This window comes from Herpailurus yagouaroundi, unplaced genomic scaffold, assembly GCF_014898765.1.
Source record: "Herpailurus yagouaroundi ecotype Mexico unplaced genomic scaffold, PumYag 203, whole genome shotgun sequence".
In the NCBI taxonomy this organism is placed as follows: domain Eukaryota; kingdom Metazoa; phylum Chordata; class Mammalia; order Carnivora; family Felidae; genus Herpailurus; species Herpailurus yagouaroundi.
The window spans coordinates 9,147,972-9,174,504 of NW_024412434.1; the positions used below are offsets into that span (position 1 = coordinate 9,147,972).

The 26,533-nt window shown below is 37.6% G+C and overlaps 1 protein-coding gene across 16 annotated transcripts in view; it reads right to left on the reverse strand.

Annotated features, from left to right (window-relative positions):
• The window catches only part of ANKRD26 (ankyrin repeat domain containing 26), a 108,742-nt gene that overhangs the window by 44,032 nt on the left and 38,177 nt on the right, over positions 1 to 26,533 (reverse strand). For 12 of the 16 annotated variants that reach the window (XM_040451123.1, XM_040451124.1, XM_040451125.1 and 9 more), the window contains 11 exons: positions 25,785 to 25,845; positions 25,474 to 25,676; positions 18,966 to 19,092; positions 18,590 to 18,651; positions 14,917 to 15,007; positions 12,492 to 12,590; positions 11,833 to 11,861; positions 11,667 to 11,739; positions 9,541 to 9,798; positions 6,541 to 6,614; positions 470 to 633 (listed from right to left, as the gene is read on the reverse strand). In XM_040451123.1, the coding sequence (XP_040307057.1) occupies positions 470 to 633; positions 6,541 to 6,614; positions 9,541 to 9,798; positions 11,667 to 11,739; positions 11,833 to 11,861; positions 12,492 to 12,590; positions 14,917 to 15,007; positions 18,590 to 18,651; positions 18,966 to 19,092; positions 25,474 to 25,676; positions 25,785 to 25,845 (1,241 nt within the window). The remainder of the gene's footprint in view (positions 1 to 469; positions 634 to 6,540; positions 6,615 to 9,540; positions 9,799 to 11,666; positions 11,740 to 11,832; positions 11,862 to 12,491; positions 12,591 to 14,916; positions 15,008 to 18,589; positions 18,652 to 18,965; positions 19,093 to 25,473; positions 25,677 to 25,784; positions 25,846 to 26,533) is intronic. The other 4 variants (XM_040451122.1, XM_040451127.1, XM_040451131.1 and 1 more) reach the window with 4 other exon arrangements.

Genomic DNA, 26,533 nt, shown 5'->3' on the forward strand with positions numbered 1-26,533 from the left:
TAAGAATGTCATTTTCCTCACATTTCCTAACTTTATTTTTTATTTTATTTTTTTTTTAATTTTTTTATTTATTTTTGAGACAGAGAGAGACAGAGGATGAGCAGGGGAGGGGCAGAGAGAGAGGGAGACACAGAATCCACAGCAGGCTCCAGGCTCTGAGCTGTCAGCACAGAGCCCGACGCAGGGCTCGAACTCACAGACTGTGAGATCATGACCTGAGCTGAAGTCGGACACTTAACCGACTGAGCCACCCAGGCGCCCCACTTTGATTATTTTTTAATAAAATATTTATCACTATGACTGCAAAAAATGGTATCTCATTATTTACATTTTTCTGATTACCACATAGGATGAAATATCTCCATGAAAAATACGAAACTTGTTCATCATGAACATCAGCTCAAACTATAAAAGTTTGTTGCATAGGAAAATAACAATTACCTACTATTTAAACATTGCTATGGCTTACCTATCAGAATCTTTATTTTCTGTAACAGGAAATTGATGGTTATCAGTTTTTCCATTCTTTCTTTGTTGAATTAATCCAGCAGCTGCAGCATCATGTATGTTTTCTGATACTTCCATGTCACTACTTCTGTGCTTTTTTTCTTCAACCTTTAATGGAACTTGATACTAAAGGTAATTGTTACTTTAGTCAAGAAGTTTTTTCATTAATTTTATCAGTTGACAGTTTGTCATAATTTTAATTGATAAACATTTTGTGTTTAGTTTATCATTACATGTAATTATAATTTTTATAAAGTCGGCTTCATTTCTGTTTGAATAAAAAAAGCAGAATTTTCCAAAATTTCTGAAAGGGCTTTCTTAATTTTGTACTCTTATTCATACCCACACTTTGCTACCGAAAATTCCCCACCCCACCCCCACCCCATCTGACCAAGAAATACAAAGAAATAAAAAGACAAAGACAAAATTTGTCCTTTCCTATCCTTACCACCTGGGTTTTACACAACAGCCAGATTTAAAACATGTGACATTGAGGTGCTCCAGTAACAAAAACAGGAAGCTTTCCTCTTTCTGCACGAAGCTATTCTTTCCCTGACTGCCTTTTATAATTCTTTTTAATTTGGATCCCAAGGTTCTCAAAAAAAGTAACAGTGTTCCCTAAAATTTACAAAGGAAGGTTTGCCACAACACAAAAGGAACAGAGTGAAAAGGATGTTAGGCTGGAATTCTGGGAAATTAGTAATGCTCCCTGAATTTCACATTCAACAACCATAAAATTTTATAGGGAGAGGGTATAAAAGTAATTATCAACTTTAAACCCATTTTCTACTGATAATTCGAGTAAAACTAAAAAAGGTTAAATTTGTCCAAAGTTCCTGAAGTGGCATTACCTAGCATTTTATGGCACCAAAAGAGATGATACAATTCTTTAATGCACAATCAGATAAATAACCACAAATTCATTAAATTAATAGGATACCTTAAAAGTATGACTTTGGCACAGTAAATTAATACCTTCATAGGGGACAAGGACATTAGCTACTTTTTCTTTTAAAGAAGGATATCTCTAGATTTTGTCTATTTCTAAACTCCACACATCTCAAAACTCAGTTTTCTCCCTTGGAGTTAAATACCGAAGGTTTGCTGAAGGCTTATGCTACCTACATGGTAAAAATCATACATGTCAAAATGTGTCATACTTTATTAAACATAAAGTCAAAGTCTGACTCAACAGAAACATCTGAGAATGAGGATTTAAAAAGTGTGAAAAAAAGTGGTGATAATACAAATATTTGTTATTAAAACTATCTCAAAGAGGTCATGTTGAAATCTAAGTTCCAAGGTTGTGAGTAAAGCAGAGAAGACTGCATGTATTTGTGGGGAGTAAGCTTAGGAATTCCCTGAGCCTGCACTAATGGGTTAACAAGACATAAAGAATTACAAAGCCATAGGATGCTCACACCCAAGTTTGGGTAAACAAGATTAGGCAAATAAGATGAGAGAAGTGGGGCAAAGGGCCTCAGAATAGAGAGGAGGGCAAAGGCCCCCATACAAAGGTGTATGAGGTAAGCAAGATTAGGTATTCAGGGCAAAAATGCCCCCCAATTTAGTATCATAGCAGAAAGCTGCTTTCACAGGAAGGAAGGACCAAATTAGGTAAACAGGTAAATAGGGCTATAGGCTACAGGCTGCAGGGTAAAGAAGCCCAAAGGGGAGCTAATTAGCAAAAGAAAGGTGCCTTGTGGATCCTGAAGTAGCATCTGTCTTATCCCCTAGACTAGCTAAGATAAACAGATAAGATGCTCAGGTGGGCTGTTAACAACCATCTGCCAGGCACCAGGATTTTGTTTTATATTGACCCAAACCCCTAACACCCTATATCTTCAAACCCCCTTTCCCTCATGCCCATGAGCTCATGTTCACAGATTTACTATCTCTTTGTGCACATCAATCACCATGTTTGGAAGCCTTCTGATCCTAATAACAACAGAGCAAGGACCCTTAATTGGGGCTCTTGTGTTCTCCGGACATTAGCCATCTCTCCCATTTTAATCCTGCATCCCGCTGTCTTGCTAGACAAGAAAGAACCCTAGACCCAGGGTCTACTGACACATACTGAAGCAATTCTGGCTGGGAACATTTGTTTATATTCCTTCTCTTAGTTATTCCTTCCTTCCCCTTTTATTGTTTATGGAAATACAATTTATATTTAAGCCAATAGATTAAAAAAAACCCTGGAGATTATGTTTTTTAAGCAGTGTCTTGGGGCGCCTGGGTGGCGCAGTCGGTTAAGCGTCTGACTTCGGCCAGGTCACGATCTCCCGGTCCGTGAGTTCGAGCCCCGCGTCGGGCTCTGGGCTGATGGCTCAGAGCCTGGAGCCTGTTTCCGATTCTGTGTCTCCCTCTCTCTCTGCCCCTCCCCCGTTCATGCTCTGTCTCTCTCTGTCCCAAAAATAAATAAAAACGTTGAAAAAAAAAATTTAAGCAGTGTCTTTATGATTATTCTGGTTCATGAGGTCACATGGTACTTATATAGCTAATTAGTTTCCCAGTTCATATGCTACTTGGAAGACTGACACAGAAACTTTAAGGAAAACAAATCATAATGTTTTCCTGAACTCCTATTTGTTAGATAGCAGAAATAATCTATTTCCAGACACAATTACTTATTTAGACAATTCCATTTTATACAAACTCCTTTTCTCTTAAGTGGAAAATCAGAATGGATCGATAATTGCTAAAAAGAAAAAACAAGAGTAACAGCAAGGGGGACCTCTATCTCTTTTGGAAGTTGAACTTTCTCTTTTTCCAAAGCCAGGAACTCTACTCATTCTTAAACCTATTTTAAGATTATTTAAACCTACATGCCTATCTCATTCTTAAACCTTTGCATACCTTGATGTAATTCTTCACTTAAATATACTTTAGATGCTGGAAAACTAGATGGTGAAGAAGAACTCACAATTTCTAATTCAGACTTAACACTTTTATAGTTATGAGTACTGTCATTATCTGCATATAATGGCTTCTGGAAAAAGTCTTGTATTGGTTTTGTTTTCTTGTGTTTGTGACAGCAGAAATATCATGCCTTTTTGTCTGAATCACATGTTTCATCACATCGGAGCAGGCAAGCCACAAACCAAAAAGGCTCTCTGAATCACTAGACTGAGGTATATGTCCAATGTCTAATTTACAGTCGGTGGTATTTTGGTCCGTATTTTTTGCCATTTGCAAGTCAAACTCTTGGCCTTCTTTCACTTTAAATGTAACTAGTGGGTTCCTTGCTTTTTTATTTTCTATATCATTATAAAAATTCTCATTGTTGTTAAAAAGATGCTCAATGTCTGGTTTGTTCTCATCTTCATAGTCTGATTTACTTTCTTTTTTTTTTTATTAACATTTTTTATTTATTTTTGGGACAGAGAGAGACAGAGCATGAACAGGGGAGGGGCAGAGAGAGAGGGAGACACAGAATTGGAAACTGGCTCCAGGCTCTGAGCCATCAGCCCAGAGCCCGACGCGGGGCTCGAACTCACGGACCGCGAGATCGTGACCTGGCTGAAGTCGGACGCTTAACCAACTGCGCCACCCAGGCGCCCCTACTTTCTTTTTTTTAATATGAAATTTATTGTCAAATTGGTTTTCATACCACGCCCAGTGCTCATCCCAACAGGTGCCCTCCTCAATGCCCATCACCCACCCTCCCCTCCCTCCCACCCCCCATCAACCCTCAGTGTATTCTCAGTTTGTAAGAGTCTCTTATGGTTTGGCTCTCTCCCTAAGATGTTTTTTTTTTTTTCCCTTCCCCTCCCCCATGGGTTTCTGTTAAGTTTCTCAGGATCCACAGAAGTGTGAAAACATATGGTATCTGTCTTTCTCTGTATGACTTATTTCACTTAGCATAACACTCTCCAGTTCATCCACGTTGCTACAAAAGGCCATATTTCATTCTTTCTCATTGCCAAGTAGTATTCCATTGTGTATATAAACCACAATTTCTTTATCCATTCGTCAGTTGATGGACATTTAGGCTCTTACCATAATTTGGCGATTGTTGAAAGTGCTGCTATAAACACTGGGGTACACGTGCCCCTACGCATCAGCACTCCTATATCCCTTGGGTAAATTCCTAGCAGTGCTATTGCTGGGTCATGGGGTAGATCTATTTTTAATTTTTTGAGGAACCTCCACACTGTTTTCCAGAGTGGCTGCACCAGTTTGCATTCCCAACAGTGCAAGAGGGTTCTTGTTTCTCCACATCCTCCCCAGCATCTATAGTCTCCTGATTTGTTCATTTTAGCCACTCTGACTGGCGTGAGGTGATATCTCAGTGTGGTTTTGATTTGTATTTCCCTGATGATTTACTTTCATTTAAAGAAAGCGTAGAAGATGACTGGCAAGCATATTCTGGGGACCCAGAGTATGAATGAGAGAGAATGACATTTTCAAGACTAGGCTCTTTTTGTTCAGGAAATGCCTGAAATACTATTGACACAGACACTCCAAATGCATCTTCTTCCTCACAATCAAGTAAATTCCTAGCAGTGCTATTGCTGGGTTATAGGGTAGATCTATTTTTATTTTTTTTGAGGAACATTATTTGTCCAATTAGAAGGTATTTCCTTTAAGTTGGCTCCTTCTTTAGAGTGACCATGTGGTGGTTCTTCTTCAAGATAAGTAGGAATTCTGTACTGTTAACAAATTTCACCAAACTTCTGCTTTAACTGACTGGTAATGAGTTTTTAGCTATTTTTCCACTCTAATTTGCCTTGTTTGATCCACATTTCCTCCAAGTTTTGCATAGAAGCACGTCCTGAATATACAGATATATCATGCTCTCTATCACATTCCTTATTCATTTCTGGTTCTTGAGTCATTTTTTGCAGATGCAAAAACGGACACTTAATTTCCTTGTTTTGATTTTCAGATGTCTTTTCTGCCGGGATACATGTTTGTAAAATAACCTTATCCTTAAGTAATCAAGTATGGACAAAGAAAAATTAGAAAATAATCAAAATTTAACTGTTAAATTTTTTAATCTATGTTTAGCTGTTCCCAAATCACTGGATTGTAACTTCCTGTAAGAAGTGAAAACTAACTTGCCTTAGCCTAAGACAGAAGAAAAACATGAACTCATAAACTTAATTTTGTCAGTTTTTTGAACTAAACAATTCATTACATGTTAAATCTACCAAAAAATAAATTAGATGACTTTTAATGTTGCAAACTTTAAAAACATTTTACCTTACCATCCCTTAAATAATGAGCCCTAAAGTGCATTTGAGTATTTTTTTAAAGACTAATAACTAGAGAATAGGCAAACTTAAAATTATTAGCAGCCAAAATCAATTAATATCAATGAGAAAGAAAATTCAAATTGTATACTATAATGGTGGTGTACATCAATACAGATTATCTACTTGTACCCAGCTCTGATATATTGTAATGTCCACTGAGAGTGGATAAGAAAACTGTTAATAATACTTACTGAGCTCCTATGCTGAAATGAAATAACTTAAAAACCTATTGTGTATAACCCATCCTATAGGGTGTGATTCTACAATAGGCAGTTGTGTTCATTGTATGACCCCATTCTCCGAAGTCAACTACAAAGAGACCAAAGTTGGAATATACATCTTTAATCTTGGCATTAGTGACTGGCATTATGAAACTGCACATTTTGAACCACTGAAAATAATTACTCCTTCTACATGAATCTAAGTCAGTGGTCATCATTGTTATATTGCTCATAATTTCAACTGCTTAAACATATGATTCAATATTTGATGTTACGTTCTTTATCATGTAAGGAAGTTACAATAATGGAAGAAGCAAACAAAATTCAGGAATTTTTTTTTTGCCTCAATTCCAAGGATAAAGTTTAGCTATAAGTTACTATAAATTCTAACAATATTTTAAGTTTTGTAACTTATAAAATTTTATAAAAACTAAATACTAAGTTATAATCTATCAACTTCAAATGCTCATTCAAAAGATAATTTCACTTGAACTGTATCACATTATCAAAGCAAGGAAAACAATATAAAATCGGAAATTTAACGTTTTACATACCTGTGGGTGGTTATTTTCACTTCCATCAAGCCTTTCTCGCTCTTCCACTGATGTTAATTCTAAGTCTAGGTCTGCTGACAAATACATATATTTAGTTAAAATAGATTACTCAGAATGGTTAGATAAAAGCTATAACCTTCATAAAAATAGAAAATAACATTTTATCAATTGAAAGCTTAAATTAATCTTTACCTGAATATTTACTTCTTTTTTTAAAAATTTTTTTCTAATGTTTATTTATTTTTGAAGGAAAGAGAGACAGAGCATGAGCAGGGGAGGGGCAGAGAAAGAGGGAGACACAGAATCCGAAATGGGCTCCAGGCTCTGAGCTGTCAGCACAGATCCCGACGTGGGGCTTGCACTCACAAACCAAGAGATCATGACCTGAGCTGAAATCGGTCACTTAACCGACTGAGCCACCCAGGTGGCCCCTGAATATTTACTTCTTTAAGAAATACTTATAATTATCTAAAACTTCAACAAACCATTTGGGAAATACTAGATGTCACCAGCTTAAATGCATACAAACATCTCAAAGATTCATTCACAAATCCATCCACCTAACATCAATGAACAAAACAATCAGAAACAAAACAAAAATTTTAAAAAACAGTAGAAACATATAAAGTCACAACACACTTGTAACAGTACCTCTTTAATAACACACTAAGATTCAACTACAACATTATTCATGGTTTCCAAAATTACTATTACTTTTTATGCTTTTATCAGTGTATACCCTTTCTATAGGTATATGTTCCTGATAAGTAAACATTCCTGAAACGTTTTCCTCCACTATTTGACAATTTTCTTCCCATCTTTTAGGACTCAGACTGCTTGCTATGTAGAGTCATCCTTGTTAATGGCTATCTTTCCCCAGATAAATAGGTGTCTCTTTCTCTGGGGCTACCTTAGTACTTTATAGATTTTTCTAGTGTATCTTCACCACCTGAACTGTAAATTATTTGTTTACGTATCTTCTACTTTTGCTCCTGGACTGTATGGGATAATCTCTTAAATCATCTTTGTGTCAACAGCCTTTATTTATTTTATGCAGTAATTATTTACGGAGTTCCCACTAAGTACTAAGCACCTAGGTTTAGAGAAACATGTAGATAAAAGGTGTCAGGAATGGCTTTTCAAGAGAGAATGACTGAGCTAAGACTCCAACATTGAGGTTAGCAAGATTCAAAGGTGTTAGAAGGCAGAAAAAGGGGAGAGCATGCAAGGCCTTAGCAAGACAGGGAGAGAAGCACATACCAGGGTAACTATTTGTCCAAAATACAGGGATCAAAGAGGAAGACATCACCAGCAGTTCAGAATGCCAGAGAAAAAAGCAGACAGTAGAAAGGTGTAAAGATGGAGAGTTAGGCAGAAGTCTAGATTATGAGAGCCTTATATATAATTTGAAGATGCCTGGACATAAATATGTTTTCAACAGTAGCTCATGGTCCTCTTTGCATTTGAGACAAATCACTCTAAATACTGTGGGGAAGGATGAATTTGAATGGCATAGTAATAAAAGATGGGAGATGAATTAGAAGGCAGTAATATAAAATAAAGATGATGCACATCCAAATCAACAGAATGGTTCCAGAAATACTCAGGATATAAAATTATTAGGACCCAGCACAGACTAAATCTGTATTAAATGAATAAACACACAATCTTCAGTCCCTGGAGAACTCTGTTCAAAACTTTATAAAAAGGCATCAAGTAAGAAATGATCTATATGAACTGGTTTAAGCTGCTTGTATTTATTTTGTAATTTTTCTATTTCATATCCTTTTATGTGTTACAGAAGCCTGTGTAGGTGTTTTGTTTTGAAAGTCCTGCCTCTGGGATCTACCAAGCTCATGAAGAAGTAACAGCAAACAAGTCACTTGTATATTAAATAACTTTGGATTTATAGCCTATACTCACTACTCTAGGAAAGAGCTCAAAATCTTTTGAGAATACATGTTAATTTTAGAAATCAAGAAAGAAAAGAACATAAAACTACAGAGGTGAAAAAAATATTGTACAATTTATTAGTACAGACCTGATCAAATGACTGAAAAGGGGCACTGGTACATAAAGTAGAACACACATTAAATGTCATTAATCAATAGACTGAGTATCTTAGTAGAATTAAAATTGGTTTTCCAAGGGGAGCCTGGGTGGCTCAGTCGGTTGAGCGTCCGACTTCGGCTCAGGTCATGATCTCAGTCTGTGATCATGTCGAGCCCCGCCCGCATCAGGCTCTGTGCTGACAGCTCAGGGCCTGGAACCTGCTTCAGATTCTGTGTCTCCCTCTCTCTCTGCCCCTCCCCTGCTCATGCTGTCTCTCTCAAAAATAAATAAAAATATTTTAAAAAAAATTTTAAAGATACTATTTAAAAAAAATTGGTTTTCCATATATTATTTTTAAATAATACAGCACTCTTTAAAACCAATATTCCTTGTGAACTATTTATTCATTAAAAATAATAAAACAAGGCGACAGACTATGTGTATATAGCTGAGAAGATGATACTATGTGATAAATTCTCAGTGATTCAATTGAGAAAGCCAACACTAAAATAAAATCATAGAAAATATAGGAAGTATTTTAACATTTTGTTTGGGAAGGTGCTTTTTTTGTTACAGTGATTATAGTATGACCGATACTTGTGAATTTAGAGTTATAAAAATAAAGCTAAGAAACTATGTTTTGAGTAGTCAATCTTTAGATCCGTACCTAGTTTTTCCAACTAGTCCAAAAGTTCTAAATATAATCCTGCTACCCATTCTCCAGTGTACACTAAATGCTAGCCTAAAAGAAATTAATTTCTCCATGTCTCTTTGCTATCTGTATGTTGCTTTAGTCAAAGGAAGAATGCAAATGTATTGCTAAAAATACTCTGGTTGTAGGTTACCTAAAAAGAATAAACACAAATTAAATTTTGCCACAAAATTATTTTCGAAAAACCACAACTATGGTGAAGCCACAAAGAGGTTGAATTCTCTATGCTTCATTACCTTCTTTGCTCTCTCTGTTTTCTGGTAACTGTGATTCACTCAGGTCATGGAGTGTACAATTACCTAACAGCAGCACAGTTCCAATATTAATCTTTTCTTTATCTACTAAGGTTATCGGTCCAGAATCTGTGGATGCTGACTGATTTTTGATCATTGGTTGTGATACAAATGGGCATTTATCATCAACCTTCAAATTCTTGGATGTTTGACAAGTCTCATTACCGAAGGTCAAACTAGTAGACTCCCAATCGGAAAAATCTGAAAACAAAGTTTCATTTATTAGAATGCAAATAGTAATACATACTTGACTAATTTGTATCAATTCTTTCCTCAGAGAAGCAGTTCCATATCCTCCTCTCCCTCCAAACACACTACTACTCCTTCAGAGCTTATTGTATTTTACATGTCCTATATTTGACATTCACATAGATAAATTTAACTAGTCTCTCATTTTTTCTTTTTTTTTTCTTTTTTTTTTTTCAACATTTATTTGTTTTGGGGACAGAGAGAGACAGAGCATGAACGGGGGAGGGGCAGAGAGAGAGGGAGACACAGAATCGGAAACAGGCTCCAGGCTCCGAGCCATCAGCCCAGAGCCCGACGCGGGGCTCGAACTCACGGACTGCGAGATCGTGACCTGGCTGAAGTCGGACGCTCAACCGACTGCGCCACCCAGGCGCCCCTCATTTTTTCTTTTTAATTCTCTACCATTATATACTTCGATTCATTCAAGCAACTCTATTACATATTCTGTATCTCATAAAAGCTTTATTTATTAATAATTAAGACTGCTCAAGGTTATGAATATTTTAGTAACAAAATCTATGTCTAACCATTTATTTTATGTTTAAATATGCACTGTGTGTTCTAAAGACATGGGTTTTTAAAAAAAACTTTTAATGAATGGTACTACTTTAATCACAATGAAATGGTCTTTCCTCAATGTACCAATATCATCAGAATTCAATTTTTAAGCCTTGGCTAAACATAAATTTATATGGAAACAAAAGCCTTGAGTGACATAATTGTTGCCATGTAAAAACAGGATAAGTCTCAGTCTACACTAGATCCAAAAAATAGTGCCATGAGACAGAAAATGAATATGTAACAAAAATATATATTTTTTTAAAAAAAGCAAGATTGTCTGATTTAAACCTCTTAAGACAAGTGAAAGAAAGAAAATGCAGAAGTGGAACTTAAATGTCCATTTCATCACAAAGGCCCCTTTATCATTTCACATCCATGAACCCTGTATATGGTTTAAAACAGTTCTCCAGTGTCATCTGAAAATCCCTGGAGTCCCAGATCCATCCATTCAGGCAGTCCAAGAGGTCAAAACTATTTTCACAATAATACTAAATATTATTTGACATTTTCATTCTCATTTTCATATTAAGTGTACAATGGAGTCTTCTAAAGATATGATATGCAATAGTATCACAACTGTGGGTCATAGGTCTAATGGCTAACAGAATATATGACTGTGTATACCTGTATTTTAAATGTTTCTAATATTGTAAATACCAACATATGCAACCCACTTAAACAGAAGTTCTTTGGAATTCCCAATAATTTTTAAATGATATAAAAGGACTATAAAGCCAAAAAGCTTCAGAATTACTGTTTTAAAAGATTGTATCTACTAAATATAAAAAATAATTACTTCCCCCATTTTTAATAATCAAAGACATCATACATACACACATACACAAATACACACAGTCTGCTAAGCAGAACATATTTGGCTTAAACTTATTTAGATAACATGAAATCAAGTTAAAACACAATGGACATGTTAACAAGTGAAGCTTTACTCTAGGTAAAGGTCAGAATTCAAATAAGCATTTTGAACACTGGAAAAATCTAAGAGTCTAATAATTAATATTAGGAATATTTAGGATTCCAAAATAAAACAAGAAACGTGAACTAAAGCTTATATTTTTTAAATCTCTTTTTCCTATGCTTGTAAATATCTTTTCTTCAAACATGGATACCAACAATGACATCTACCTTATTTATGTCAAATCCTTCAACTAAATGTGCCACCAAAAAAAATGAGGAATAAGAGCATTTCAAATATTTTAGTGTACTTCTTTCCACTGTTAAATTTGTATTGTAAAATTTACCTGATCTGGATGTCTGTATATCCTTCATTCCTACTGTTTTATCAGAAAAAGAATCTTCCACTTCAACGGTAGGCTGAATGGGTATTAAAACAATATGATTAAGACATAATATACATCTCACACAGTCTGTAGTTAAAAATTCAGGATAAAAATATAGAAGTTTTACCTTCAAGTGAGGATATTTGTCAGGAGGATCTAAAAAGCAAAAGGGACAAATAGTCAATTATATGTAAATATGAAAGCCAACTTTACATTCATGCAGTTAGTACTGAGCTGAATCCTCATGCTTCGCTTTGAAAATGATTACATTAGGTTTTGGTGTTTTATTTTTGGGGGGACAGGCAGGTGGGTTAAGACAGTGACAAGACAGAAAAATGAACGCATTATACATACTGAAGAAAAAATAGGAATATAGGCTCCACAGAACATGCAGTTAGGATGTCAAAAGTTAAGATTATGTTTCAAATGACTAACTAAAATAGAAAAGTGCACATGTACCAATGTGAACATGCTGATTGATGTAAAGAAAAGCAATCTTGAATTACAGGAACAATTCATGACCCAGAGAGGATAAATGTGAAAGCTGATGGCAGAATGCAACAGCATACCCTTAATGTGCAGTACAGCAAAATCATTTATACCATTATACTACAAGTATTTACCATGTTCTTCAATTTGTCCTGTAATTTAGTCAGTACACGGTTGTGATGACGGTTCAGTTGAATGCATAATTTCTTTCTCATCAGAGCAAGTGTACTGAATTGATCAGCTTGGATATATACTTGTAGAATAACAGTTAATAAAAGTATTCATTTTTGTTCATACCCATGTGGGTTACTGGTATGCCTACATTTCTTGTATCCTCTAGTTTAGCCATCTTAAAGTTTCTTGATCCACTCATGCAAGAAGGTATATAAAACACATCTAAGAAATAATGTATAATAAGCTTTTAATATGGAAATATGATTACCAAAAGGGAAAAATAAAATTAATTGCCACAAAATTTTTAGATACCAAAAATCTTTTCTATTTCAAAATCAGCATCATATTTATGGAAAATAACCATTTTAGCATTTAGGGAATTAACCCTATCACTTCTTTTGTTTCCAAAATTAGTTTGATTTGGTAGATCATGTAAGCCTTTAAAAAAGGCTTTTACAAAATAGCTATCATATCATGGGGTACCTAGGTGACTCAGTCAGTGGAGCATCCAACTTCAACTCAGGTTATGATCTCATAGTTTGTGGGTTCAAGCCCTGCACTGGGCTCTGTGCTGACAGCTCAGAGCCTGGAGCCTGCTTCAGATTCTGTGTCTCCCTCCCTCTCTCTGCCCCTCCCCTGCTTGCCCTCTGTCTCACACTCAAATAAACATTAAAAAATTTTTAAAAATAGCTATAATAAATTAGCTGTCTTAAAAAAATAACAGCCAATGCTTCCATATTCAAATTAATCTCATTTGAATAATGAATACCAATGCCACATGTATCTTTGATGTCTAAGAGATCTGAGGAGGATGAATGAGTGGCTAGGTTTTACCCCAATTCTAGCACTCCACTTGCTTTTAGTATTCTTTGGAGTAGCTGTGATCTAATCTTCTGATTTAGTGCACATGTACTCCAGCCATCTAACGTGAATTCTCTCGAGTTTCCTCCTCAACTCCAAAGTTTCCTAGCTAACACACCATGCATTCCTCTCTCTTTCCCTTCACTAGTCCTCCTTCTCAACAGTAATTTCTGGATCTATGGTCTTGAATGTTCCACTTTTATATTCTTGTTATGGATTATCTCTACCACATTTTTCCCCTTTGTTTAGCATGAGTATCTTCCATCTATACCCTCCATACCCACTATCAACTCCCCCAAAATGTTTATTCATTTTTGAAAGACAGAGAGAGACAAAGCACAAGCAGGGGTGGGGCGGAGAGAGGGGGTGGGGACACAGAATCCGAAGCAGGCTCCAGGCTCCAAGCTGTCAGCACAGAGCCTGATGCAGGGCCCAAACTCACGAACCGCGAGATCATGACCTGAGTGAGCCCAGAGGCCGACGCTCAACCGACCAAGCCACTCAGGTACCTCCAAAAAATTTTGTTTTTAATGTATATCTTTGACACAGATAGAGACAGAGTATGAGCGGGGGAGAGGCAGAGAGAGACAAACACACAGACTCTGAAGCAGGCTTCAGGCTCTGAGCTGTCAGCAGAGAGCCTGACATGGGGCTTGAATCCATGAACTGAGATCATGACCTGAGCTGAAGTCGGACACTCAGCCAACTGAGCCACCCAGGCGCCCTAAAAGTCATAAACTTTCTTTTTTTTTTTAATTTTTTTTTTCCAATGTTTATTTTTGGGACAGAGAGAGACAGAGCATGAACGGGTGAGGGGCAGAGAGAGAGGGAGACACAGAATCGGAAACAGGCTCCAGGCTCTGAGCCATCAGCCCAGAGCCCGACGTGGGGCTCGAACTCACGGACCGTGAGATCGTGACCTGGCTGAAGTCGGACGCTTAACCGACTGCGCCACCCAGGCGCCCCAAAGTCATAAACTTTCTAATGGAACTTTTTATCAGAGCTATAGCTTCCTTGATGTCTTCCTAACTGACCCTCTTTCCAATTCTCTTATTTTGCACTAAATGATAACTCTCTTATGAAGTACCTCCAATTTGATATGGCATTAAAGTATGTACATTTATCACTGACTATAAATGCGTAAGTTCATCCATGGCAGATAGGACATAACTCTGCATCATCAGCTGTCAGTCCTTAATGTCTTCCCAACAAAGAGGATAACAGTAAGAGTGGGAAAATTTTGGTATGCTACTCTGACAAATTCTAGTACTGGAAGCTCACCTTACAGTATTCCTACATTTCAAATAGCCTGCTATTCCTTTTAAAGAACTAGTGTATTTTACCACCTTCCAGTAGAAACACTATAAACACCTGCTTACTTTCCTTTATTTATTCCCTGTAGTCTCCACTGTTCTCATCATTCCCTCTTTGGCTCTTTTCTTATTTCCTGAGGTTCCTTAGGTCTTACAGTATCTTGAAAGGGAACTAGTCATTTAGCTCCTTTGGTGGCACTCTCAATTTAATCTGTTGCTGACACCACATAAGATACAACTTATCTCCTTTTCACATCTCTTTCTCTTTACTATGCATTTAATAGGTGATTTTCTTTAGATATTAGAATATATCAGTATTCCTGTTTTAAATCAACATTCTGTCCAATGACCTCTTAGTAAAATACAGTTCTTACCTTCTACTTGTCCATTTAATATACTTTGCCCTTTCTGATCCACAGCTCCAGATAAATGAGGAACATATTTGTTTGGACTCTCAGACATACTCTGTTAAAATTAGCATCAATAATGAGTTGTGTAAAGATTTCCTAATCCTTTTCTAAGAAAATATCTGAATTTCCGATTTTAATAACAATCAGACTTACAAATAAGAAAAACATATTGAAAACCAAAACATTTAAATAGAAAACCTCATATATGCTCTCTTGATTAAGTGTACCTTTTAATCTTCATTTGGCTATTGACTCTGTACACTGAACGTGGAAGGCCAGAATACTTTCATAGACAGAAGACTGACTTATATGCACATTTCAAAAAGGAACTAACAAAACACCTTACTTTGCATTCCCGATCAAAATAAAAGGACATTTAAAATAAGTATTTAAATAAATTCTTTAGGAGCGCCTGGGTGGCTCAGTCGGTTAAGCGTCTGACTTCAGCTCAGGTCATGATCTCACAATGCGTGGGCTCGAGCCCCATGTCAGGCTCTGTGCTGACAGCTCAGAGCCTGGAGCCTGCTTTGGATTCTGTGTCTCCCTCTCTCTCTGCCCTTCCTCCACTCACATGCTCTGTCTTTCAAAAATAAATAAACATTAAAAAAATTTTTTTAAACAAATTCTTTAAAAGTATACTTGCTATAAATTTAAACTGCTTCTAATAGAATGGCAGACATTTGTTTTAGTGTTAATTGATATCTCATATGATAAGAAACTTTGGAGTATATCATGTTGAGTATAAACAAAACACTGTTGTAGCTGCTGCTTCATTTAGGTAAACAAAGGCTTGAAATTTTTATTGATGAAAGAAGGGTTGGATCGAATGGCAAAGTAATAAGAAAAACTTTTCTTCAAATTATGGTTAACTAATAGTAAAAAAATTTTAGATATGGGTATGAAACTCTTCAAAAAGTGTTGTATGCTTTTAAAAGGCAAGTATAAGAACATTTATTTACTAATCACCTAAAATGTGCCAAGCACTTATCTCAGTATGCACATTTTCTTTTCTACACACAACAATGATTATGATGATGGAGTGGGTCTTCCTACTTCTTGGTCACTCTAAGACATTAGAGTAAAATGATGATCCGTGGTTCTCTCTGTCCAGAATGTCCCTCGCCAAGATCTTCACATGACTGGTCCTTCTCATCTTTCACTTGGCAGCTTTTGCCACACTCAGATCTTTTCTGACTACCAAAATTCCTATTCCCACTCTCATCCTCATCCTCACTACAAACTCCCCCAATATTCTCTAACCTAACATTCTCCATTTTCTTTCTAGGAAGCATTTATACTGACTTATAACGGATTGCTGTTTACTTTTCTGCTCCGACCACTACAACCTAACCCCTCAACTTGTACACTCAGTATCTAACTGCTCGGTACGCAGTCAGTATATAAGGACAAATTTAATAAGGTCAAAAAATTTGCAATAATCTCATTGAGAAGATCTCAAAAGTACCAAATCACTATACTGTTGACCCTTGAACAAACCAAGAGTTAAGGGCTCTGATGGCCATGCACTCGAAAATCCACAAATATCAAAAACGTAGCTACTAATCTACTGAATTTCCTACTTTAAAAGCAATTAGACGAGGCACCTGGGTGGCTCAGTCGGTTGAGTGTCCAACTTCGGCTCAGATCATGATCTCACGGTTCATGAGTTCAAGCCTCGTGTCGGGCTCTGTGCTGACAGCTCAGAGCCTGGATCCTGCTTCCAATTCTGTGTCTCCCTCTCTCTCTGCCCCTCCCCCACTCACAATGTGTCTCTCTCTGTCACTCAAAAATGAATAAACGTTAAAAACTTTTTAAAAATAAATAAAAGCAAAAGCAATTAGACTTAAAAATCGAAAAGTATATATTAAAAACCAGAATATTAAAGCAGAAGCCCTCTAATCTACCTGTTAATCCTCATTCAGCCATTAACTCTGTAAATTGAGCATGGAAGGTCAGAGTTACTATAACGAAATGCTGACCTTACCAGTAATATAAACAGTCGATTAACACATGTTTTCTATGTTATATGTATTAAATACTGTATTCTTACACTATAAACTAAAGAAAAGGTTATTAAGAAAATCGTAAGGAAGCGGTGCTGGCTGGTGCTGTCGGTTAAGGGTCAGGCTCTTAACTTTGGCTCAGGTCATGATCTTACAGGTCGTGGGTTCAAGCCCAATGTAAGGCTCTGTGCTGGCAGTGTGGAGCCTGCTTAAGATTCTCTATCCCTCTTCCTCTACTCGCATGCTCTGTCCTCTCTCTGTCTCTCAAAATGAATAATAAAAAAAGAAAAAGAAAGTCATAAGGAAGAGAAAATACATTTACAGGATGGTACTGTATTTATAGAAAAAAAATCTGTATGTAAGTGGACTCCCACAGTTCAAGCCCATCTTGTTCAAGGGTCAACTGTATACACATATGATGTCACTACTAATAGATTACTGAAACTTAATATAGCCCAAATTAGAAAATCAAAAACCCATTCTAACTTTCCCATTCTCTTCTGGACACTACTGCCATTTTATTGGCCTTCAGACATCTTCACGTAAAAAAAGTATTCTTGGAGAGCCTGGGTGGCTTTGTCAATTAGGCGCCCAACTTTGGCTCAGGTCATGATCTCACAGTTCATGAGTTCAAGTCTTGCACTGGGCTCCCTGTTCTCAGTGCAGAGCCTGCATCGGATCTTCTTTCCCCTCACCCCCCCTCTCAAAAATAAACAAAGATTCAAAAAAAAAAAAAAGTATCCTCAATATTTAGTAAGTCACTAAATACCACTGTGATCATTTTGTCTTCTATTTCTATAGCCCCCTTTACAGTTTTCAAGGCGTTACCACATCTGTTCATTACACAAAACCAAGAGGCGAGTATTAGTACCATCTTTAGGAACGAGGTCATTGACATTCAAACAAGTTAAACAAGTTTTTCCAAGATCCCACAGCTAGGAAGTGATGGAACCAAGATGACAGCATGTCTTTTGACTTCAAATACAGTGCTTGCAGCATTATGCAGCAGCTGCCTGTGTCTAAGAGATCAGACCCTTTTTACCTCTATCCTTAGTTATCACCTTAGAATAGGTCATCATTACTTTACTTATATTACTTTACGTGTGCCACGATGTTATTTTAACTATCCAAAAAGGGTTTATTAAAGCACCACCAAACCAAACTGTGGTTATCATAATCCCAACGCTCCTTGTAGATCTACTTGGCAATCAAATACAATATTTTCAAGTCCCAGGCATTATCTTTTGAAGGTTCAAGTTGTAAAACACCATAATCCAAACTCTTTCTGGATGTCATTAGGAGTTTGACACATCCATATACACCACAGAATCATACAGTTGGCCATAGGTTGAGTATTTCTTTAGTAATTCTTTAGATAACTTCAAAACCCAAACTAATTCCCTCTAAGCCTTAGTTTTCTGTACTAATACTAAGCAACTTTCATTAAGTTTGCAAGAGAACTGTATTATACTGTATTGTCATAATTAACACAATTATTTTATCAATTATAGGTAAAAATATAAGGAAATGGTTTCTATGGGCAAATGCAGAGATGAGAGAATAAAGTCAAAGCATCGCTTTGATGTTTTAACATCACTCAATGCTTATATTTAAAAATAATAAGAAGACAGTACCTCAGGATCAGAAGGTGATTCTACATCTTCCTCTTCTCCTAATCCTAATGCTGACATCATATCTATAAAATACAGACAAATTAATGAAAACATGTGTTACTATGAATTTTAAACACATAGTCTATCTCCATTCATAAATATTTCAATAAAATAAAAGCAATAGCAGAAAGCATGTTCAGGGAGTTGAAGATTTTCAGGAAGAAAAAGGTGGTAGTACTTGGGATACTTATAAAGAAAGCAACAGACACATAAAGATAGCAACAGAAAAATATCTTAACGAGAAATGAATAATATATTTGGATCTACATACTTTCAGATTTTTTTCATACTAGCATTTAACCATAGAAAAACAACTCACAGAGATTCACTAGCTTACCACTTCTGTAATTTTTATGCACTCCACCAGAAGTCAAACTGTCATTAACTGTTTGCTCTGGTGGCACATTTTCAGTAATACCAATACCATCTTCCTGTGCTTCCACTGCTGACTTTGCTGTTCCTTCCTATAAAAACAACACAAAACAAAAACCCAGCTTCAGAAAAACATCACATTAATTCATTTGGTCACGCACTCACCCACTCAGAAAGACAAACACATACTGTATCTGTCAAGTCATAGGCACTATCCGGGGAGGAGCTGGAAATATAAATAAAAGACAGAGTCTGTTCTATAGGCTAGTAGTGGTAGAGATGCATGAAAACAGGTAAGGACAGAAAAATATCCACTAGTTCTACGAGTGAAGTGAATAACGCACAGTGAACACACAAAGGAGAAAACACATTTGGGAAGCTCAGCAAACTCTGGGAAGATAAGGCTGTATCTTAAAAGACAGACAAGTGAACAGGGAGGGTGTGAAGGGCATTCTAGAATGAGCAAAAGGATCAAGTATGAAATAATATAGTAAGTGACAACACCTATGGAATATGGCAAAACTGGAACAGAGTTATTGGGAAGGGGATAGATAGATATTACTGGAACATCAGGACGAAACCAAAAAATAAAAAGAGCAAGTGTTATGCTAGAACATGAGTTTCCTCCTACAGGTAATGGGGATCCATTAAATAAGCAGAGGAATTACATCGTCACAAATATATTTTAGAAAAGTCACTCTGACAGCAATGTAGGATGAACATAAAGGAAGCAAAACCAGAAGACTATTGCAAAATTATAGGTGAGAGAGTGAATTATAGGAATAACATGAAAAATGGTAAGCAGGTACAAAATATCGAATGTGATGAGTGACTGGATGCGGTCGTTTCAGGGAAGTTTGGAGTCCAGGACTTTTCCTGTTTCAGGGCTGCTATTTATTAGGCTAGGGAAAACAAATAACAGAGCAGATTACAAAGAGTCAGGAAAGAGGAAAGGGGAAGGGTCAGAAACAATGTCTTTAAACTAGGACATATTAAATTTGAAGTACCCAGGGGACTTCCGAAGAAAATTTTAGGGCCGCTTGAATGCCTCAGTCAGTTAACACCTGACTCTTGATTTTAGCTCAGGTCATGATCTCGCAGTTCATGGGTTCAAACCCCCCATCTGGTTCTGCACTGACAGTGCAGGGCCTTCTTGGGATTATCACTCTCTCCCTGTCTCTCTGCTACTCCCCACTTGTGCTCTCTCTCTCTCTCTCCAAATAATAAATGAATAAACTTAAAAAAAAAAAAAGACAAAATTCAGATCAATAAATTTCGAGGAAGAAAAGCCCATAATAAATATCTATAAAATATATTAAACTGATATAATAATGCAAACCTACACAGAACTCTGAAATTGTGAAAAGGAAAATAAAAGGAGGAGGGAGGAGTTAAGATGGCAGAGGAAGGGGATCAGAATTTCCCTTGTCCCTCAAACACAGCAGTATTGAGGTCAGAGCACTTGGAATACCAGGAATACAGGCTGCACAGTGACAGAAAAATCTCCACAGGTGCAAAGAGACAGCTTGGTGGGACAGAAGTGTGTGTATGCGAATTAGGAGAAATAAAATGGGCAACACAGGCATGGAGTGGGGGAAGCCCTTCGGTGGAAAAACGAACGGAAGAGAAGGAGAGGCTGTGGGAAGTGTGGGATTGTATTTGGATAAGAGAAAACCTCTCCGGACCCCGGACCAAGGAGAGGTCCAGAGAGTCAATCTCTACTTTGCAAAACTGCCTTAGAAGCTAAAAATCAGAATTTTCAAGGTTGCCAGACTTTCTCTAGACCAGAGCTGCCACCTCCCACGCCTGGTGGGGACGGAGCCACCCCTAGGCTTGGTAGCAATCTCAGGGCTACACTGGTAGAGAACAGTCCCCTCCCTTGAGTACAGTGGAAAGAGGGTATATTACCCCCCAACCAAGGGAAAAAGACCCTGCAGGCACAAGCCAGAGGACCTTTGTCCCCTGGACAGACTGGCGTTACCCCAGAACCAGGTCTGGGGGAACAGGGATCCTCTAAGGTTTTGAATCCCAGCGGAGTGCTCAGGAAGCATAGGAGACTGTGGAGCAAGGCGAGCCGGCCCCACCCCCCCCCAGGCTATTCTGTGAGGACAGCCTAAAGAGTGAGGTTTGAGGCACCTCGTGTGGGGAGGAGAGATTAGAGTGTCGCCATTTTTCTCCCCACCAACATGGTGGGGTTTCAGGGAACGGACACAAGCCCCAATGGAGGCAGACCTATTACACCAAACCCCGCCCCTCTGGGCCTGGTAACTGCTTCTCTAAGGTAGTGAGACTGACACTGAAGGAACCAGACAGCCCCTCCTCCAGACCAGTACAGCCTCCAGTCCCGGGCACTAGTAGACAACTGTCCTGTGGTTGTGTATGTTAGTTTGGTTTTTTTTTACTTTAATTACTTTTTTTTCTTTTCTTTCTTTTTATTTAATATTTATTTCCTTATTTTGAGAGGAGAGTGAGTGAACAAGCAGGAGAGGTGCCGAGAAAGGGAGAGAGAGAATTCCAAGCAGGATCCATGCTGTCAGTGCAGAGCCTGATGCGAGGCTCGAACCCCCGAACAGTGAGATCATGACCTGAGCCAAAATCAAGAGTCGGACATGTAACCACATGAGCCACCCAAGCAACCCTCTTTTCTTTCGGTTTCTTTCCTTCTCTTTTCCCTTTTCTTTCTCCTCTACTCTTTCCTCTCCTCCCTTTGGAATCAGCCTCATAGTCTCTGATTTGACTTTACGTCAAATCTTACTATATATATTTTTTCTTTTTTCCTCTGTTTTGGTTATTTGTTTGTTTAAAAGCAGGCATTTTACTCTATTCCTTTCACACCTTTTCTGTATCTCCTTCTTTATTTTCTTCTCTCTCTTTCTGGATTAAGCCCTATAGTTTCTTTGATTCTCTGCCTGGTCTTTTTTGCCACCCCTGTCATACCTCTCTTTGTTTGGGATAAGGTTTCTTCAACACCCCCTTCTCCTTTTTTCCAGGGTTACTTCAACAAACAAATCAAAACACACCTGGTGGAAGGTCCAAACCACTACTCCAAGTAGGGAGAAAAGCAGGCAAAGACACAACAAAAGAGTGCACACAACACACTCCAAAAACACTTCTTCAAGTGCCAGGCCCTGGACAGTGCATGACCATTTTTTAATATAGTAGTACTTGCAGGTGCAGGACACATAACAAGTTATTAAAACACATAAAGGACAGGAAACTAGCCAAAATGACAAAACAGAAGAATTCTCCTCAAAAAAAATTCCAGGAAGAAAGGAGAGCCAGAGAATAGCTCAAAAGAAATATAAACAATATATCTGATCAAGTATTTGGAATAACAGCCATAAGACTAATAGCTGCGCTTGAAAAAAAGCACAGAAGACAGCAGAGAATCTACTGCTTCAGAGATCAAGGACCTAAAGAATAGTCACGATGAATTAAGAAAGCTGTAAACAAGGGGCACATGGGTGGCTCAGTCGGTTGAGCATCCGACTTTGGCTCAGGTCATGATCTCACTGTTGGTGAGTTCAAGCCCCGCATCGGGCTCTGTGCTGACAGCTCAGAGCCTGGAGCCTGCTTCGGATTCTGTGTCTCCCTCTCTCTGCTCCTCCCCTGCTCATGTTCTATCTCTCTCTCTCCTTCAAAAATAAATAAAAACATTTAAAAAAATTAACAAAATAAAAATTAAAAAAAGAAATGCTGTAAACAAGATACAAAATAAACTAGATGCAGTGACAGCAAGGATGGGAGAAGCAGAAGAGAGAATAGGTGAAATAGAAGATACAATTATGGACAAAGATGAAGCAGAGAAGGGAAAGAAAGGAAATTACTAGACCATGAGGCAGGTATTAGAGACCTAAGTGATTCAGTGAGATGAAATAATATCCACATCATAGGAGTCCCAGAAAAAGAAGAGTGAGAGAAAGGGGCAGAAGGTTTATTTGAACAAGTTATAGCTGAGAACTTCCCCCATCTGGGGAAGGAAACAGGCATCCAAGTCCTGGTGGCACAGAGAATTCCCTTCAAAATCAACAAAACTAGGTCAACACCATGACATGTCATAGCGAAACTGGAAAAATGCAAAGATAAAGAGAAAATTCTGAAAGCAGCTAGGGACCAACGGATCTTAATCTACAAGGGAAGACACAGAAGGGTAGCAGCAGACCTGTCCAGTGAAACTTGGCAGGGCAGAAGGGAGGGGTAGGAAACAGTCAATATGCTGAATGGGAACATATGCAGCTAAGAATCCTTTCCCCAGCAAGGCTGTCATTTAGAATAGAAAGAGAGAGAAAGGCTTTCCCAGACAGACAAAACCTAATGGGGCTCATGACCACTAAACCAGCCCTGCAGGAGATCCTAAGGGGGACTCTGTGAGTGGAAAGCAGCACAGACTACAAAGGACCAGAGTCCTCACCACAAGCATGAAACCTACAGATAACACAATGACACTAAATCCATATCTTCCATATCTTAAAATAATCACTCTAAATATAAATGGACTAAATGCCCCAATCAAAAGACACAGGGTACCAGAAAGGATAAAAAAAAACCCAAGATCCATCTATATACAGTCTACAAGAGACAGATTTTAGACCTGAGGACACCTGCAGATTGAAAGTGAAGCTTTGGGGGGCAGCTGGGTGGCACAGTCGGTTAAGCATTTGACTTCGGCCCAGGTCATGATCTCACAGTTCATGAGTTCGAGCCCCGCATCAGGCTCTGTGCTGACAGCTTGGAGACTGGAGCCTGGAGCCTGCTTTGGATTCTGTGTCTCCCTCTCTCTCTCTCTCTGTCCCTCCCCAGCTCATGCTTGCACTCTGTCTCTGTCAAAAATAAATAAACTTAAAAAAAAAATTTTTTTTTGTTTAAAGAAAAGAGAGTGAAGCTTTGGAGAACCACCTATCATGCTACTAGAAGTCAAAAGAAAGATGGAGTAGCCATACTTACATCAGACAAACTTGATTTTAAAGCAAAAACTGTATGAACAGATTCAGAAGGGCATTATATCTATTGTTGGAGATATTCGAATAAGTAAAAATCATCTTCTCGAAAGAATTTTGTATACTCTCGTGGCAACCTTTCCTGCCTTATGATTCTATCATGACAAAGAGTTCACATTAGACAAAAATTTATACATTTTGAGTTCATTCATTTGGTATGTGTGCATGTGTCTATTCTATGCAGATACTATTAAAAAAAGAGTGGCACCTGGGTGGCTCAGCTGGTTAAGCATCCAACTTGATTTTGGCTCAGGTTATTCAAGCTCCGTGTCAGGCTCGACACTGGCAGCACAGAGCCTGCTTAGGATTCTCTGTCTGTCTCTCTCTCTCTGCCTCTCTCTCTCTCTCAAATAAACATTTGAAAATTTAAAATTAAAAAAGGTAAATCAGAATGCAGAAAACATGTTTTATATTTTTTTCTTTAAGAGTTTGCAGCTTAAGTGGCACCTGGGTAGCTCAGGCAGTTCAGCATCTTGATTTGGGCTCAGGTCGACATCTCGCAGTTTGTGAGTCTGAGTTATGTGTCGAGCTCTGTGCTGACAATGAAGAGCCTGTTTGGGATTCTGTCTCTCCCCTCTCTCTCTGCCCCTACCCTGCTTGCTGTCTCTCTCAAAATAAATAAATAAGCTAAAAAACAAATTCAGTGTTGCAGCTTCAAATTTAGTTTTTCGTTTCATGGATAAAGAACCTTATTTACATAACCAGAAATTTTATTTAATGAAAAGAATAAACGTTTATTTCCTCTCTTTCTACTCAAAAAGACCTAAAATATACCAAGATTATAGCACACAGTAAGTTAAGTTAGAACCCCCAAGAAAGACAATAGCCAAAAACTGAAAATTCGCAATAAATCTGGTATGGCCTAAAACAGATTTCACTTTGCATTCCTTAGAAACACAGGTTTTGCTAAACTAAATATAGGATATCACCTTTATTAAACTTAAATGTAAGGGCAAAAATTTCTTCCAGTTCTTCACAAGAATCAGCTACAAGCCATTCAGAAGAGTCTAAGCATTTTTTTTTTTACTACCTGGCTTTTTTTTTTTTTCTTAATTTGCACTTAAAATAATTTCTCCCATGCTTTATAATTTAAAGAGTATCTGCTCCCTCTTAATCCCACCATTGCTGGTGTGTTTTTATAATACTTTCTGTCAACTCTTCATACTTTAAATTCATCTCACCCCTCTGAAATGAATTCTTCCCCTTCATCTCCCTCCTCATCTTCATATGCATCTAGCTGTTCTTTCCAGCTGCCTTCTACTTCTTTGCTTCCATAAAGGCATACCTGAGAATTGTTTACTCCCACCAACCTTTATAAATATCAATCCTGTACCTTCCTCTCTGTTGTCATTACACTGTTTTCTATTATGATCTTGAGGACTTCCATTTCTTCCTAAGATTCTTTTCATCATTACAAGGAGCAAGAGGATGGTATGGGGGGGGGGGGGGGGAGAGGAATAAAACAAAACAACTCACCTTTGGAAGACCAAGGACAGCTAACGTCTTGAGAGAAGGTTTTAGAAGAGATTTAGCTGATGGAAAAATAGGAAGAGAATCGCCATAATCTCTGGTTGGTGGTTTGGAAAGAGTTTCACCCACATCTTCATTTTCAGAATCAGGATTATTGTCCTCAGATAACGTTCCACCTTCTGCTTTCACAGAGCCACGTTTTGCTCTCACTTAGTAGAAAACAAAAGAGGACATGAAAATATCTGTAACTTCAAATTAGTGAATAACACAAGAATGGACAAGAATTAGTGAATAATACAAGTCTTCCAATAGCTTACTGTTTTTCATGAATTGCCCAGAAGAATGCAGTAGCTTTGCTACACTTGGTTTCGGGACATTCTAGAAAAGAATTAATAGCTTTAAGGATTACAAGAATCCAATTCGATAAAATGGTAATATTCACCATTACCAAATGAGCACCATTACACAAGGAACACAGGCTTTGGAATCATTCAAATGTATATTCAATCTCAGTTATGCCATTTACTACAACCAGTCGACATTTTCTCATGTGATAAGGATTACGAGACATCTCATAGGTAGTCTCAAAATGTTACTTTCCTTACTTCTAACTGATTATTACACAAATACTTTCAAAGTAACCTAAAACAAAAACTTATCCCTAGGTAATTAAAAGTATATTAAAAAACTAGCACTAAGAAATTTAAATGTGTTATATTTTGAAATATTTGCATGATTTATATTTCCATGAATTATCTCTTATAAAATATAAAAATTTACTTTTTAGCAGTATCTTATGTAGGTAAGTTGGAATTGCAAACAGTTTAAGTTGCTTCTGTTTGTCAAAACCCTAAAGATAAAAATGACTGTTTAAATTTAGCTCCTTCTGGGGCACCTGGGTGGCTCAGTAAGTTAAGTGACCAACTTTTGATTTCAGCTCAGGTCATGATCTCAACAGTTAGTGGGCTTCAAGCCACATGTCAGGCTCTGTGCTGACAGCGTGGAACCTGCTTGGGATTCTCTCCCTCCCTCTCTTTCTGCACCTCCCTACTAGCATGTGCTCATT